We start from the raw sequence: 17668 nt of genomic DNA on the forward strand, positions 1-17668 counted from the left end.
GGTGGGGGTCTCAGTGGCGATGATGCAGGGGTTCTGGGGCATGTAGCGCGCCCGGTTCACCTCCCCCTCGTGGTATGTTAGGGTGTGTTAGGGGGTACCTGGTTTGGAGGAGTGTGTTACGAAGGGTACCCGCATGTGAGTGGGTATTTTTGACACTCATAAATAATGTAGTGATTATTAGCCCATTTGTGGATGAATATAATATACTTTTCTTCTCCACCCCGTATGCATGCACGCATGCACACACACACACACACACACACACACACACACACACACACACACACACCTGTTCCTTCTCATTTGGGGAAGCTCACCAATTATTATATGCATTTGAGTGAAATTCATTTCTATTAGGCTACTTCCAATTCATTAACTAAGTGCATTGGGAAATACATTCGTTTTTTTCGTTTCTGAGAAGACTGGGTTCCTCTGTTCTTTGAATGTAAAGCTACGAAACATACTCTCACTCCCTGTACATCCTCTTGTGTGTGTGTGTGTGTGTGCGCGCGTGCGTGCGTGCGCGTGCGAACCCGCGCGTAATGGAACCGAACGGAATCGGTCAACATTTCCCATCGGAATGCTTACGACGAGCACATTCTTTAAGGCTGCTGATTGGTGGGTGTTGGCGCGAAGGTGGTCGGCTTCGTTGTTCGGCGCTTTTGGACAAAGAGAGCTGAGTCTTGCTGGTTTTGTCAACTGTAGCTATATCCCACAGGTTGGATATAACCAACAACGTCGAAATGGCTGATAAAGAAGGTATATATATATTTTTTTTTTATTCATCGTTTTACTATGCTGAGGCAGCTGTCCTTGTTGTAGATAAACTAGCTACGAATGGATGATTGAAAGTCGCCGGTATCTGACACGCTAGCAGGCCCCTTTAATTAATTACTTCGCTAGCAATTAGCATTGGTCCATAGACGTGCGGTTAGTGAATACGATCTGGTGTTATAATTCATCTATTGTTCGCTAGCTTCTGTATTCACAATTACGAGTTGCCCATCAATATCTTGTTGAATTGACAGGGTAACACATTAACTAGCTAGCTTGCTGATTGTTTCTCCTTCACCAGTGACTGTTTGAAGTTTTAGCAGTCTGACTGGATGGACTGTATTTGATTCTAGCGATATATGTTTTAGATAACCTTAGAAACTGTATTCAGATGCAATCGTAATGATTAGTGTGATGGTTTCTTTCCTAATCAGCCAGTTTACACTTTTTGTAGTTGCATTTTGCAACTGAGGTCGAACTAACCTTTCACTTGGCTGACCATTAGTCGTCTTATCCAGCGAACATGGTTGTTGCGAGCTAAACTTGTCATCGTATTCTAGCCAACTTGACTGGTTAATGTGAAAGCAATGCAACCCGGCTGATTTGTTTCCTTGTCTATCTGGTTTGGTTGCTGGCTAAAAAGCCGAACTATGTAACTTTATCGGTTATGTTAATATTTTCGCCATTGTTATGGCTTGGTATTTAAACACCCTGTCAGTTTCAGCGCAGCGGCCAGCTGGACTAAACTTTTTTTTTTCTTTTCTTTCGAAATCCTTGCGTTAGCAGCAGCTTTCGATGATGCGGTGGAGGAGAGGGTGATCAACGAAGAGTACAAGATCTGGAAGAAAAACACTCCCTTCCTCTACGACCTGGTGATGACACACGCCCTGGAGTGGCCCAGCCTCACGGCGCAGTGGCTGCCCGACGTCACCAGGTGAGTTATTTACGGGTCTCCTGGAGGGCCATGCAGTGGGAAAGAATTATTATGCGCCCCTTTTACTGCAGCATCCTGCTCAAAAGTTTAAGACTTGCACTTTCAATTTCCGAAACAATGCGGTAACTTAGCTGGCACAAATTGACGGTTGTATCCATGTTAGTAGCCTACTACTGCAGTGGAGAAAATGGGTGAAAATGAAACGTGTGTGTGTGTGTGTGTGTGTGTGTGTTAGGCCGGAGGGGAAGGATTTCAGCGTGCACCGGCTGGTGCTCGGCACACACACGTCAGACGAGCAGAACCACCTGGTCATCGCCAGCGTGCAGCTGCCCAACGATGACGCTCAGTTCGACGCGTCCCACTACGACAGCGAGAAAGGAGGTGCGGTTCTGACGAGCCCCTCTCGCCTTCCAGACACTCTGTACAAATCCTGTTCTCTCTCTCACTCTCTCTCACTCCCTCTCACTCCCTCTCACTCTCTCTCACTCTCTCTCACTCTCTCTCACACTCTCTCTCACTCTCTCTCACGCTCTCTCTCTCTCTCTCACTCTCTCTCACTCTCTCTCACTCTCTCACACTCTCTCACACTCTCTCTCACTCTCTCTCACTCTCTCTCTCTCTCTCTCTCTCTAAAAAATATGCTAACTTGTAGCATCACTAGTGAGCCGGCCATCTTTTGTGGACCCATGGGGTGTGGAAGTCAGCTGACCGTTCATGCGAGAATGCAAAGCAAATACAGGCTGTAATCTGATGTTCTCTATTTCTAAACCGCTCGCTCTGAACTAACATGAAGGTGCAGTTGCACTCCGAGGACCGGGGTTCGATTCCCGGTCCTGCAAAAAGGCAAGTTTGTCCAGCTCTCGTGGAGCGGCATGATTGGCTCGCTGCTCCAGAGGGGAGGGACTTGGCAGGGTTAGTGGATTGCTGCACACAACATGGTCACAAGCATGAGACGAGACGGCTTGAAGAAGGCGTGCCGCTCTCCTTCAGGCCGCCGAGGGACGGGGTGTGGGCGGTGTATCTAACACTAACTCTAATTGCATTAGATGGGTTACAATTGGCTACCAAATTGGGAGAAAAAGGAAAAATCTGAAATAAATTTATTGAAAAAAAAAAAAGAAAAAGGAAAAAAAAAACACGTCGGAAAAATCCCCAGAGGAATGCTGTGTGCACCATGGGGATGCCTTGTGATTGGTCTGCTGATTGTTGTCCCCTGCTCCCATTGGCTGCAGAGTTTGGTGGGTTCGGCTCGGTGAGTGGGAAGATTGAGATCGAGATCAAGATTAACCACGAGGGGGAGGTGAACCGGGCGCGCTACATGCCCCAGAACCCCTGCATCATCGCCACCAAGACCCCCACCAGCGACGTGCTCGTGTTCGACTACACCAAGCACCCCTCCAAACCAGGTACCCCAATACACCCTGACACACCCCTGCAAACCAGGTACCCCCGAACACACCGTAACGCACCCCTCCAAACCAGGTACCCCCAAACACCCCCCTAACACACCACTCCAAACCAGGTACCCTAACATACCCTAACACACCACTCCAAACCAGGTACTCTAACATACCCTAACACACCCACTCCAAACCAGGTACCCTAACACACCACTCCAAACCAGGTACCCTAACATACCCTAACACACCACTCCAAACCAGGTACCCTAACATACCCTAACACACCACTCCAAACCAGGTACCCTAACATACCCTAACACACCACTCCAAACCAGGTATTCCCTCACACGTCTCCCCAGCCAGGTACCCCCTACACAGCCCCCCCCACTATTACAGGCTATACATAATTTCTTTCCTTCCCTGTGTTCTGTTTGTGTGTTTGTGTCTGTCTGTGTGTGTGTGTGTGCGTGCATGCATGTGTGTTTGCGCGTGCGTGCGTACGTTCGTATGTATGTATGTATGTGTGTGTGTGTGCGTATGTATGTATGTGTGTGTGTGCGCGCGTGTGTGCGTGCGTGCGTGTTTGTGCACGTGCGTGCGTGTGTGTGTGTGTGTGTGTGTGTGCGCGTGTGTGTGCGCCAGACCCCTCGGGGGAGTGCACCCCAGACCTGCGCTTGCGGGGGCATCAGAAGGAGGGGTACGGCCTGTCCTGGAACCCCAACCTGAGCGGCTGTCTGCTCAGCGCGTCCGACGACCACGTGAGAACACCTCACTTCCTGCTTCTGCTAATTCACTCACTCACTCACTCACTCACACACTCACTCACTCACTCACACACTCACTCACACACACACTCACACACACACTCACTCACTCACTCACTCACTCACTCACTCACTCACCCTCTCTCTCTCACTCACTCACTCACTCACTCACACACACTCACTCACTCACTCACTCACTCACTCACTCACTCACTCACTCACTCACTCACTCACTCACTCTCTCTCTCTCACTCCCTCTCTCACCCTCTCTCTCACTCACTCACTCACTCACTCACTCACTCACTCACCCTCCCACTCTCTCACTCTCACTCACTCACTCACTCACTCACTCACTCACTCACTCACTCACTCACTCCCTCTCTCTCACTCTCTCACTCTCTCACTCTCTCACTCTCTCACTCACTCACTCACTCACTCACTCACTCTCTCACCCTCTCTCCCAGACAATCTGTCTATGGGACATCAGCTCGGTGCCGAAGGAGGGGAAGGTGGTGGATGCTAAGACCATCTTCACGGGGCACACGGCGGTGGTGGAGGACGTGTCCTGGCACCTGCTGCACGAGTCCCTGTTCGGCTCTGTGGCCGACGACCAGAAGCTCATGATGTGAGTCTCTCTCTCTTTCTCTCACCCTCGCCCTCCCTCTCTCCCTCCCCCTCTCTCTCTCTCTCTCTCTCTCTCTCTCTCTCTCTCTCTCTCTCTCTCTCTCTCTCTCCCTCTCTCTCCCCCTCTCTCTCTCTCTCTCTCCCTCTCCCTCTCCCTCTCTCTCTCTCTCTCTCTCTCTCTCTCTCTCTCTCTCTCTCTCTCTCCCCCTCTCTCTCCCCCTCTCTCTCCCCCCTCTCTCTCTCTCCCTCTCTCTCTCTCTCTCTCTCTCTCTCTCTCTCTCCCTCCCTCTCTCCCTCTCTCCCTCTCTCCCTCTCTCCCTCTCCCCCCCCCTCTCCCCCCCCTCTTCCCTCTCCCTCTCCCTCTCCCTCTCCCTCTCTCTCTCCCTCTCCCTCTCCCTCTCTCTCTCTCTCTCTCACGCTCACACAATAGTGGATGCTACATGCATTTAGAGACAGTCTTTCACCAACTGTATATGTATAACATGCATGTGTGTGTAGACTTCATACAAGTGGATGTAGTAGGCTTCTTGGACAACTGAAGTGGGCTGTGCTTTACATCAGATTTTTGTGTGTGTGTGTGCGTCTCTGTGTGTGCGTGTGTGCGTGTGTGCGTGTGTGCGTGTGTGCGTGCGTGTGTGTGTGTGTGTGCGCGCGTGTGCGCGCGTGTGCGCGTGTGCGTGTGTGCGTGTGTGCGTGTGTGCGTGTGTGCGTGTGTGCGTGTGTGCGTGTGTGTGTTCTGCAGCTGGGACACTCGCTCCAACAACACGTCCAAGCCCAGTCACGCAGTGGACGCACACACAGCCGAGGTCAACTGCCTCTCCTTCAACCCCTACAGCGAGTTCATCCTGGCCACCGGGTCAGCCGACAAGGTCTGCGCTCTCCCCTTCCTTTTACACTCGTCCTTCATCCCCCTTTCCTCCCCCCTCCATCGCCCTTTCATCCCCCCTCCATCCCCCTTTCATCCCCTACAGCTGTTCATCCCGGTCCCCTTCTCTTCATCCCCCCTCTTTCAGCGCTCTCTCTCTCTCTCTCTCTCTCTCTCTCTCTCTCTCTCTCTCTCTCTCTCTCTCTCTCTCTCTCTCTCTCTCTCTCTCTCTCTCTCTAAAAGCAATAATAATTGTAACTAAGTGTAGCACATTTCAAGCGAAAGAGCAGAAGTAACTATTTATAGCGAGGTAAGAATATGCTGTGGGTAAATACACAGGCATGCTGCAGGCCCTGCCTCTGACCACAGGGGGGCGCTGACGTGCACTGACGCTTCCCTCTCCTCCAGACTGTGGCTCTCTGGGATCTGCGCAACCTCAAACTCAAACTGCACTCCTTCGAGTCTCACAAGGACGAGATCTTCCAGGTGTGTGTACGTGTACGTGTGTTTGTACGTGTGTACGTGTGTGTATGTGTGTGTGTAACATGGATGAGATGTTCTGCGTGCGTGTGTGTACGTGTGTGTGTGTGTGTGTGTGTGTGTGTGTGTGTGTGTTTCAGTCAGTAACAAGGATAGGATCTTCCAGGTGTGTGTGTCTGTGTCTACATGTGTGTGTCAGTTGCAAAGACAGGTTTTCCTGTGTATGTGTGTGTTCACTGTGTTTCAGTATATGAACCTTGCTCCAGCATGCTATTTCAGTGTCCCCGGCTCACGTGGCCCCTCACAGGCCCATCAGTCGCCTCAGTGCTAGTTTTGGGCTGCCCTGCTGAACCCACTCACTCGCGCCCCCCGCAGGTGCAGTGGTCGCCCCACAACGAAACCATCCTGGCCTCCAGCGGGACCGACAGGCGGCTGAACGTGTGGGACCTCAGGTGGGTTCACCTGTGCAGGTGTGACGGGTGTTCACCAGCGTTACTCACAAGTGGGGTTTCCATCCAACCGTTTTATAAGTAAACCGAAAAGGGTTTTACGTGTGTCTGTGGTAGAAACACGGGCGTGCCGATAAAGAGAAGATGTGATAAAGGGTGATGGAGACAGATTTTCGGAACTTGTGAAGTCACACGTTCCCGCTCCAGAAAACCCCATAAAACGGGCCGCTAGCCCCCTTTTGATTACGTGAATTAGAATTATGGAAACATTACTGACTTTTTCCGAAATTCGTTCAGCATTTGTGAAACATTTGGATGGAAACGTTGAGTTTACCAGCGCGTTCAGTGAGGGGTGCACAGAATGGGTTCATGGTGCTGACAGGCCTGGTGGTGTTGGTGTCGGCTGGGTTCTGATGTAATCCTGGTGGTGTTTGGGTTGTGCTGGGTTCTGATGTATTCCTGGTGGTGTTTGGGTTGTGCTGGGTTCTGATGTAATCCTGGTGGTGTTTGGGTTGTGCTGGGTTCTGATGTAATCCTGGCGGTGTTGGGGTTGGTGTTGGTGTTGGGTCCTTGCTCTCCTGTCTGATGTAATCCTGGTGGTGTTGGGGTTGGAGTTGGTGTTGGTGTTGGGTCCTGGCTCTCCTGTCTGATGTGATCCTTGTTCTCCAGTAAAATTGGGGAGGAGCAATCTCCAGAGGATGCAGAGGACGGCCCCCCCGAGCTCCTGGTGAGTCAGAGAAGCAAACTGTCCCGTTACTTTTGAGCACAATGATGTCATTCCTACACGGATCACCCGACGTGTTAGTAAATACCCTCAACTTAAGGGTGACAGTCTGCACTTGAACCTCATATTTATTCTTTCATATCACATCCAACGTGCTAGAGTGCGGAGCCATAACCTATGATTGTAAACAAACATTAATTGTACCACTGTCCAAATCATTGTATGTATATTTTAGTTAAGGCAGTGCTCCAACTAAGCAAGTTCCAGTTGATTAGACTAAACAGGGGACAAAGCCCCCCCCGAGCAATGTGGGGTTAAGGGCCTTGCTCAAAGGGCCCAACAGCTGTGCAGGTCTTATCGTACACCGGGGCTGGAACCAGCAACCTTCCGGGTCCCGGTCACATGGGCTAGTAGGCTTACGCGTGTCTCTGCGCGTCTCCCGTGCAGTTCATCCACGGCGGACACACGGCCAAGATCTCGGACTTCTCCTGGAACCCCAACGAGCCCTGGGTGATCTGCTCCGTCTCCGAGGACAACATCATGCAAGTGTGGCAGATGGTGAGCGTCGCCACGGAGACCGCCTCAACACAGGAGCGACTGCACATATACACACACACACACACACACACATACACACACACACACACACACACACACACACATACACACACACACACATACACACACACACACACGCACGCACACACACGCGCATACGTGTAAACACACACACACACACATACACGTACAATACTCCGAGCCCCTTCCAGAATGTCCCCACTTTGCAAGCATGTCCCCCCCCCTCCCCCCCCCTCCCCAGCCCTGCTCCCCTCCCTCTCATTGGCTGACTGGTGTCTCCCATGCCCCTCCCAGGCAGAGAACATCTACAACGACGAGGACCCAGAGGGCACAGCGGACACGGAAGTGCAGGGCTGAGACCCCGCCCCATGCGCCATGGCCACGCCCACCCGGTTCATCTTCCTGTCACAGCGGCGGACAGAGCTGCTCGCCATTCTCAAGCAGCCAATCACTGGACAGAGCCATTCACAGGCAGCCAATCAGTGGGCCAAGTCATTCACCAAGCAGCCAATCTGTGGACAGTCATTTACAACCGACTAGTGACACAACAGCGGGTGTTTTCCATCCTGCAATTAATAATAATAATAAATAAAAATAAATAAATAAAAAAACAGAATGTATTTTTTAAATGAATATTGCTCTTGTGTTTAATCTTTTTTTAAAAGTACATGTTTATTCCGGCTGCGCGGTCCTCTTTTTTTGGGGGGAGTTTGTTTTGGTCTCCCACCCCCTCCTCCATCAAAGCATACGAAAGGCTTTTTGTTATTTAATGAGTATTTCCGACCCCCCTCTCTCAGATTAACATTCCTTTCCCTCGCTCTCCGCTCTGCTGAAGTAGCACCTGTGCCAGATTCAGCCTCTCTTCATGACCACAGACGGTTTTAAGATCTGGGGATAGTGTCGGGAGAGCCCGTTTCTGAAGGAGCTGGAGCCGGAAGCTTCTGGATTCTCACGCTTGGCTTTTGTTTACGGCCGGAGTCCAGAGAGAGGAGGCTGTCCCGTTTCCATTTTTCTTTGAGCCCGTCCTTGTGTTTATCCTGTGCTTTTTCAGAATTGTATAAAGTTCATTGACGATAATAAATGGTTTTGTATCGAGGTTGTGCGTGTGGTGTGTGGTGTGTGGTGTGTGGTGTGTGGTGTGTGGTGTGTGGTGTGTGGTGTGTGGTGTGTGAGAGTGAGAGTGAGAGTGAGGGTGAGGGTGAGGGTGAGAGTGAGGGTGAGGGTGAGGGTGAGGGTGAGAGTGAGAGTGAGAGTGAGAGTGAGAGTGAGAGTGAGAGTGAGAGTGAGAGTGAGAGTGAGAGTGAGTGAGAGTGAGGGTGGGGGTGGGGGTGGGGGTGAGAGTGGATGTTTGACTGCCACCTGCATGAGCAAACATCACAGGCCAAATCCCGTTATGATGTCGACACCCAAAAAACAGAACTGCAGTCCCTCTGCAGGTCGGGCAACATGGGATTGAGAAGTTGGCAAACTTTGTAAGCAATTAGAAAAAAAAAAACAGCTTTCATTGAAAATTGAAAATATTTCCAAAAGTTGATTGTTGGCAAATTCCTGAATGCAATTTTACTAAATATATCCCCTTGAACCACTTGAAAAAAGTACATGCGTAGCCTTTTAAATGCTTCATATGTATGTTTTTATTGTCCTTTCGGGCACATGGCCATAAATGCGTAAAACGAAAGTGCGTTGCATTACTGCAGCGTCAAATATGGGCATTTGTGCACAACAGGAAGTGCAGTAACAGCATAGCGATTGGAGAATGTGGCTTCCTTGCCGAAAATAGGCGGAGCTACCACACATCATTAGTGACTCACTGGTTTCAGCCAATCAAGTACTACTGTGGAGAGCAAAGTAATTTGATTAGTTTTAGTGGGCCAGTGACTGGGGTTTATGAAGACTCATTCTCCCGTGCGTACAGTGAAGTATTAATCCAGACACACAAGCATATTTACGACTGAAGCTACTTGTAAAAGACTAGTTTACAGATATGCCCTTTCTTTTTTCAAAACTGAGTTGCAGTACATGGAGGTGCCCAATTTATGGAAAAGGAAAATAAATGTACCGTATTGGAAATCATTTCATAATGCTTTAGGTCAGTGGTGTCAGACTCCAGTCATGGAGGGCAGCAGTGTCTGCAGGTTTAACTCCAGTCCTGGAGAATCGCTGTGTCTGCAGGTTTAACTCCAGTCCTGGAGAATCTCTGTGTCTGCAGGTTTAACTCCAGTCCTGGAGGGTCTCGGTGTCTGCAGGTTTAACTCCAGTCCTGGAGGGTCGCAGTGTCTGCAGGTTTAACTCCAGTCCTGGAGGGCCGCAGTGTCTGCAGGTTTAACTCCAGTCCTGGAGGGCCGCAGTGTCTGTCGTGATATCAGGTAGTGCTCATGGTGAGGGCAGTGTCCTGGGCACGGGTCTGTAATTGTGGTCTGGGAGAGCCACGGGAGAAATAGCCAAAAATTGCTCGTTAAATCTAGCTAGTTGAATGCTATCTAAACAGCCTGACAGGAAATGCCACACGTAATCTTACTTTCAATAGTCCTACCACAAAGCATATGAACGTGAATAGGTTGGATGGTCTGATCTGGGTGAAAGAAACATCCTGGATCCAGGAACCAGGATCAAGTCTGAACACGTATCACAAAGGAAGATTACAGAGTTAGCTGGATAACTAGCTGGTTTTTACTGAGTAAAACCCGGAAGAGCTCTTTTTTACTTCAGTCCATGTTGCAGATTTGGGACAGTTCTGGTAATCCTGCTAACTCAGTAATCCTGCTTCATGATACAGGCCCCTGGTGTGTTTTGAGTTGACAGGAAAATGGGAAAACCCCAGAACAGTGAAATCCTGCATGTATGTAAATGTGCCTGTAAGTATCTGTGGAAAAGTTAAGTGAATTTCACAATATCTTTAAAACATTGCACAAGCAGGAGAATCACACAATTTCATCTGTGGACTGTTTCACATGACCCAGTTTCCGATTTCGCTCAGGCATGAATCTGGAGTATTCCATACGCTTCAGCAAATCGCCTATGGAGAGGGATGGGAGAAAATATTACAGGTCATCTGATACAGGTGTGGTGTGAGACAGGTTAAGGTTGAGCTGATACAGGTGGGGTGTGAGACAGGTTAAGGTTGAGCTGATACAGGTGGGGTGTGAGACAGGTTAAGGTTGAGCTGATGCAGGTGGGATTTGAGACAGGTTAAGGTTGAACTGATGCAGGTGGGATTTGAGACAGGTTAAGGTTGAGCTGATACAGGTGGGGTGTGAGACAGGTTAAGGTTGAGCTGATGCAGGTGGGATTTGAGACAGGTTAAGGTTGAACTGATGCAGGTGGGGTGTGAGACAGGTTAAGGTTGAGCTGATGCAGGTGGGATTTGAGACAGGTTAAGGTTGAGCTGATACAGGTGGGATTTGAGACAGGTTAAGGTTGAGCTGATACAGGTGGGGTGTGAGAGAGGTTAAGGTTGATCTGATACAGGTGGGGTGTGAGACAGGTTAAGGTTGAGCTGATGCAGGTGGGATTTGAGACAGGTTAAGGTTGATCTGATACAGGTGGGGTGTGAGACAGGTTAAGGTTGAGCTGATGCAGGTGGGGTGTGAGACAGGTAAAGGCTCACCTGTGGACGTCCAGCTCTTCGGACAAGCTGGTCTTCAGGTTCTCCATCGCTTCATTTGTCTTCTTCTGCACCTGCGCCTCCGTCCTCAGCTCCCGCAATCTCTGCTCCAGCTCCTCCACGGTCTCCTGGGTGGAGAGAGCCAATCACCACACAGGACAACACATCACCAGCCAATCACCACACAGGACAACACATCACCAGCCAATCACCACAGAAACCTACAAATCACCTGCCAATCACTACAGAGGACATCACATCAGCACCCAATCGCCACAAAGAACAACACATCACTAGCCAATCACCACACAGGACAACACATCACCAGCCAATCACCACAGAGGACAACACACCACTAGCCAGTCACCACAGAGGAAATCTTTGCTTTTTTGCTGTGCTGTTTACCTCTTCTGACTGCGTTACCTAACATGGTATCCTTACCCCGCCCAGTCCCGCCCCAGTGCGCCACTACCGCCCCCCCTGCCCCTCGTACCCGGTACTGCGCCACGTTCTCCTCCCTCCCCCGCTGCAGGAGGGCGAGCCGCTCCTCCGTGCAGGCCCTCTGGAGCCCCAGGGCCCCGGCCTGCTCCCTCAGGGGCCCGACTCGGGCCCTCAGATCCAGCGCCTGCTCCCGCTGCCTCCGCAGCGCCTCCTCCCCCCACTGCCTCCGCCGGAGCAGGGCCAGGAGGCGCGGCTCGTAGCGCTGCCCCAGCGCCTCCGCCCCGCCGCGGAGCCACTGCTGGAGGTCCAGGGAGAGGCGGCGGCAGTGCGTGATGTCGCTGCGGGGGCGCGGCCGGCGCTGGCCCGCCTCCCGCGCCCGCTCCCGCGCCTCCCGCAGCTCCTCCCGCTGCTCCTCCTGCAGCCGAGACGCCTCCTCCCTCAGCCCCTCGATCTGGGCCCGCAGCTCCTCCTGAGGAGCGGGGTAAGAGACGCTTTAGAATGTTACATTACATTACATTACATTACATTATTGGCATTTAGCAGACGCTCTTATCCAGAGCGACGTACAGTTGATTAGACTAAGCAGGAGACAATCCTCCCCTGGAGCAATGCAGGGTTAAAGGCCTTGCTCAAGGGCCCCCAAGGGCTGTGCGGATCTTATTGTGGCTACACCGGGATTAGAACCGCCGACCTTGCGGGTCCCAGTCATTTACCTTAACCACTACGCTACAGGCCGCCCTCTGCATTTGTGCAGAATACACTTTAAAATCCACGCTTTTAGTCACACATAACTCTGTTACCTTTCATTTTGGGCTGAGTGTACCTATGAGACTAATACAAGAGCCGTGTCTCAATGGTCAACAGTAGTGGAGAAATGGGCTTGTCAAAGTCATTCAAATTACTGCTAACTCTGTTGTGCTCAAGTGTATGTGTGTGTGTGTGTGTGAGTGTATGTGTGTGTGTGTGTGTGAGTGTATGTGTGTGTGTGTGTGTGTGTGAGTGTGTGTGTATGTGTGTGTGTTTCAGAGCAGCGTTAGTTTTGGCATTGTGCCCAGGTGTGTGTGACTGTGCGTGTGTTTCAGTGTCAGTTTTGGCATTGTGCCCAGGTGCGTGTGACCCGGTGGCCCGTCTACCTGTGTGATTGCAGACTGCGCCACCTCGTGCCGCTTGGTCTCCAGGGCGATCTGGCTCTGGATGCCGTCCCGGGCCGCCAGGAAGAGCCTCCTCTTGGCGCGGCGCACCTCCTCCCGCAGGCTCCGCCCCCCGAGCTCCGCGCGCGACAGGCGCCCGTGCGCCTGCAGGAGCTCCGCCCTCAGCGCCCGGGCGGCCCGCGCCATCGGCTGCTCCAGCTGCAGCAGCCGGGCCACCAGGGCGTCCCTCTGCAGCAGCAGCGTCCGCACCCCCCCGATGCACTCCTCCAGCCGCGCGCCCGCCTCCGCCAGGCAGCCCGCCACGTGTGACATCACTTCCTGCGCCCGCCGCTCCGCCAGCGACGCCAGCGCGCCCGCGGCCTCCGCCGTCAGGGGGGGCGTGTCGTCAGGCTCCGCCCCTGTCCCGCCCGCGGCCTCCGCCGTCAGGGGAGGCGTGTCGTCAGGCTCCGCCCCTTTCCCGCCCGCGCCCTCCGCCGTCAGGGGGGGCGTGTCGTCAGGCTCCGCCCCTTTCCCGCCCGCGCCCTCCGCCGTCAGGGGGGGCGTGTCGTCAGGCTCCGCCCCTTTCCCGCCCGCGCCCTCCGCCGTCAGGGGAGGCGTGTCGTCAGGCCCCGCCCCTTTCCCGCCCGCGCCCTCCGCCGTCAGGGGAGGCGTGTCGTCAGGCTCCGCCCCTTTCCCGCCCGCGCCCTCCGCCGTCAGGGGGGGCGTGTCGTCAGGCTCCGCCCCTTTCCCGCCCGCGCCCTCCGCCGTCAGGGGGGGCGTGTCGTCAGGCTCCGCCCCTTTCCCGCCCGCGCCCTCCGCCGTCAGGGGAGGCGTGTCGTCAGGCCCCGCCCCTTTCCCGCCCCCGCCCTCCGCCGTCAGCGGAGGCGTGTCGTCAGGCTCCGCCCCTTTCCCGCCCGCGCCCTCCGCCGTCAGGGGGGGCGTGTCGTCAGGCTCCGCCCCTTTCCCGCCCGCGCCCTCCGCCGTCAGGGGGGGCGTGTCGTCAGGCTCCGCCCCTTTCCCGCCCGCGCCCTCCGCCGTCAGGGGGGGCGTGTCGTCAGGCTCCGCCCCTTTCCCGCCCGCGCCCTCCGCCGTCAGCGGAGGCATGTCGTCAGGCTCCGCCCCTTTCCCGCCCGCGGCCGGCTCCTCCTCCTCCTCGTCTTCCTCGTCTTCCTCGTCTTCCTTCCTCTTCACCGGCAGCAGCTCGCCGGCTTCCATCGCCTGCCCGAGGAAGAGGATCGAGGAAGGAGGAAGATGCCGTGCTCCACCCGCTGAGCGGTCACGTCTAACTCCGGGACGTCAAGTTAATAACTGTGGCCTCTCACTCCTGTGGAGGATAGTCCAACTGAAATGTGGCAAAATGTTAAAGGTGCAATAGGTAATTTCGGACTTCTAACGGTCAAGAGAGGAATAGCAGCAAGAAACACCTTCAAACCACAACACTGTTTATCCCACCCCCTTCTCTGTGAACGCGCTGATGTTGACATTGGCTGTGGCAATTAGAACCAATTTTCAACTAATGAGCTTGTATTATTGTACAGTTATACGATGTTTTGGTACAGAGTGTTGGACCATCAACGGCATATTTTGAAACCAAAATGTAGGGACTATAAACACAGGCAGAGGGTGAGTCAACATGTCAGTGAGCCTTTTTCAACCATAGGAAGGGATTTACAAAAGTCTTGTCAAAATGTTTTAACACAGAAATCTTGCCTATTGTACCTTTAAGTAGGCTAATGTGTTGATATAAGAAACCCAATGTATAATACATAGCATTATAAGTTTAATTTTCTGTTTGTGTGAAGAAAGTAGCAGCATTATACATTTTTGACGATGTTTATGTTTTGAGGACATGTTTTTCGAGCGTGTTTTTGGATCTGGGCTTAGGGTTGGCCAAGCTTGAGCAGGAAACCAGCAGAGGGTGAAACGCATGGAGATGAGATGCTATCGTCACCTAGCTTCAGGCTGCCATAACAACGGGCCTATCGGTCGGTTACTAAGGAGAAGGACACGGGTGAAACACGGGCTAGTTCCGATTTAAGGACCAAGATTGAGAGCTTTGTTCTCCCAGAGATAAGATCATTAACATTACACACATTATTTGACTGCATGATTTGACTGGCGCATTTATCCATAGCGACTTATAGTTGATTAGACTAAGCAGGGGACAATCCCCCCTGGAACAATGTGGGGTTAAGGGCCTTGTTCAAGGGCCCAACAGCCGCGTGAATCTTATTGTGGCTACACTGGGGATTGAACCACTGACCTTGCGGGTCCCAGCCTTGTACTTTAAGATTACAGATTGTGTGGATTTATTTGGGTGGAACTGTGCGTTTTGATACTTTCACAGTATTTTCACAACACCTTCAACTCATCATATTTTTATCGGACATCAAAGTATCATTCTGTATTAGAAACACATTCAAGTAGTTCATTCAAGCTGAAATCAAAAGACTGAAATAAAAGCAAGCCATGCTTATCCACATAGCAAGGGCAATGTCATTTTCCATGATATGGGACCTGTCAGGAATAAAATAGGTGTGTGAGGCGCTGCCTGTGTGATTGTGGAGCTTGGGAAAACTGTGCAACGGGCGGGATTCCCGCATCGCACCCAGCGTTCCCGGAACATTCTGGAGCTGCAGGTGTGTTGGCGCCTTGGGAGGTTTTTCGCGGCGCATTCCAGGGAAAAAAAAACCTCGCCCAGTTCAGAATCAGCTGCCTTGCACGCGGGGAATTGTGGGTAACGAGGCAAAGTGGTCCAAGATTTAGTCCTGCATGCCCAGACTCCTCCGACTATCCAGCAATGCAGAGCACACACACTGAGTGAGCACTTTATTAGGTATTCATTAGACTTATTCTTTAGACTTATTTAGTCTTCTGCTTCGGTAGCCTATCCACTTAGAGGTTTGATGTGTGTTCAGAGATGCTCTTCTGCACACCACTGTTGTAATGTGTGTTCAGAGATGCTCTTCTGCATACCACTGTTGTAATGTGTGGTTATCTGCGTTACTGTCACCTTGCTGTCAGCTTCAACCAGTCTGGCCCTTCTCCTCAGAAACTGCTGCTCACTGGATGTTTTTTTGTTTTTCACACAATTCTTTGCAAACTCTAGGGTGCCTGAAAATCCCGGGAGATCGGCCGTTTCTGAGGTACTCAAACCACCCCGTCTGCCACCAACAATCACTCCATGGTCAAAGTCACTTTCGTGACTTTGGGAAGATCCCATCTCTTCCCCATTCTGACATTTGGTCTGAAAAACAGCGGAACCTTTTGACCATATCTGCATGCGTTTATGCATTTATTTGCTGCCATGTGAAATCGGCTGATTAAATATTTGGATGGTGTACAGGTCTACCTAATAAAGTGCTCACTGAGTATATATTCATATAAGATGGAACAAGTTTCATATAAGATACAGCACATGTGATATAAGACACAATGGGCCTCATGCAAGAACCACTTGTACAAACAGATTTGTTTTTCTGAGGTAGGATCAACATTCACGAGTGGTCCTGACAGGTCCTACACATCATGAAAACAACGCATTCAGTTAATTTCCTATGAGGAGCCTTGCATTGCCTATCAACTCACCTGGCTCATGGAACTCGGATCAACCTTTCAAAGAAGTAGAATGAAGATTCAGCAACTGCATTGCTTGTTTCATACCTCAAATGTTTTCAGAAATGTATTTTAGTGGACAGTTTAGGAGAAATAATAGAAAGTTTATGGACAGTCCACCATATTATTATGTTTTTCCAAAAACCAATGTACCACAGTCTACCCAATACTCCTAAGACACAATACATTTCATATGAGACACAACAGGTTTCATACAAGAGACTATTCATAGTGCATTTCATGTATGATACAGCAGGTTTTATATAACATACACTGCATTTCATGTAAGACATAGTTTAAATTCATATAATATGTTTTCATAAGATGGTTTATTCCTGCCGGATCTACTGCAGTGAAAAGCATGCACAGCCTTCGATAAACCCACCTGAAGCAGGCATTGGGTTCTCATAGCAGTTCAGAAACGTCAGATCTCACCTGCCTGCCCAGGTCACACTGTGCCCGTCCAGAGTCTGATATTTAGTCCAGGTGACACAGTCCTGCTCCGGCCCTATACCCTCCTCCACTGCCCTATACCCTCCTCCACTGCCCTATAGCCTCCTCCACTGCCCTATAGCCTCCTCTACTGCCCTATAGCCTCCTCCACTGCCCTATAGCCTCCTCCACTGCCCTATAGCCTCCTCTACTGCCCTATAGCCTCCTCTACTGCCCTATAGCCTCCTCCACTGCCCTATAGCCTCCTCCACTGCCCTATAGCCTCCTCCACTGCCCTATACCCTCTTCTACTGCCCTATACCCTCCTCTACTGCCCTATACCCTCCTCCACTCCCCTATATGCTCTTCTACTGCCCTATACCCCCCTCTACTGCCCTATACCCTCCTCTACTGCCCTATAGCCTCCTCTACTGCCCTATACCCTGCTCACCTGCCCTATACCCTGCTCTACTGCCCTATACCCTGCTCTACTGCCCTATAGCCTCCTCTACTGCCCTATACCCTCCTCCACTGCCCTATACCCTCTTCTACTGCCCTATACCCTCCTCCACTGCCCTATACCCTCTTCTACTGCCCTATACCCTCCTCTACTGCCCTATACCCTCCTCCACTCCCCTATATGCTCTTCTACTGCCCTATACCCCCCTCTACTGCCCTATACCCTCCTCTACTGCCATATACCCACGTCTACTGCCCTACACCCCCCTCTACTGCCCTATACCCTGCTCTACTGCCCTATAGCCTCCTCTACTGCCCTATACCCCCCTCTACTGCCCTATACCCCCCTCTACTGCCCTATACCCTGCTCTACTGCCCTATACCCCCCCTCTAC

At 51.7% G+C, this 17668-nt stretch overlaps 2 protein-coding genes across 3 annotated transcripts; one reads left to right on the forward strand and one right to left on the reverse strand.

Annotated features, from left to right (window-relative positions):
- The first annotated feature begins 570 nt into the window (after nt 1-570).
- LOC133129726 (histone-binding protein RBBP4-like) lies at nt 571-8689 on the forward strand. 2 transcript variants are annotated; one of them, XM_061243999.1, is made up of 12 exons: nt 571-759; nt 1558-1708; nt 1944-2089; nt 2941-3114; nt 3751-3866; nt 4337-4497; nt 5239-5365; nt 5770-5847; nt 6217-6293; nt 6960-7017; nt 7462-7572; nt 7888-8689. In XM_061243999.1, the coding sequence occupies exons 1-12, from the start codon at nt 744-746 to the stop codon at nt 7948-7950; spliced, it is 1278 nt and encodes a 425-aa protein (XP_061099983.1). In that variant the 5' UTR covers nt 571-743; the 3' UTR covers nt 7951-8689. The 2 variants fall into 2 exon arrangements, with proteins under 2 accessions (XP_061099983.1, XP_061099987.1); XM_061244003.1 differs by having other exon boundaries at nt 572-759; nt 1561-1708.
- A 525-nt stretch (nt 8690-9214) lies between these two features.
- Nucleotides 9215-13872, reverse strand: LOC133142173 (plectin-like). Its single transcript, XM_061263268.1, has 4 exons — nt 12772-13872; nt 11691-12107; nt 11201-11325; nt 9215-10609 (listed from the first exon to the last, which is right to left on the reverse strand). Exons 1-4 carry the CDS (start codon nt 13870-13872, stop codon nt 10567-10569), a joined length of 1686 nt encoding a protein of 561 aa, XP_061119252.1. The 3' UTR covers nt 9215-10566.
- Nucleotides 13873-17668: the final 3796 nt, after the last annotated feature.

This window comes from Conger conger, chromosome 1 (genome assembly GCF_963514075.1).
Source record: "Conger conger chromosome 1, fConCon1.1, whole genome shotgun sequence".
In the NCBI taxonomy this organism is placed as follows: Eukaryota; Metazoa; Chordata; class Actinopteri; order Anguilliformes; family Congridae; genus Conger; species Conger conger.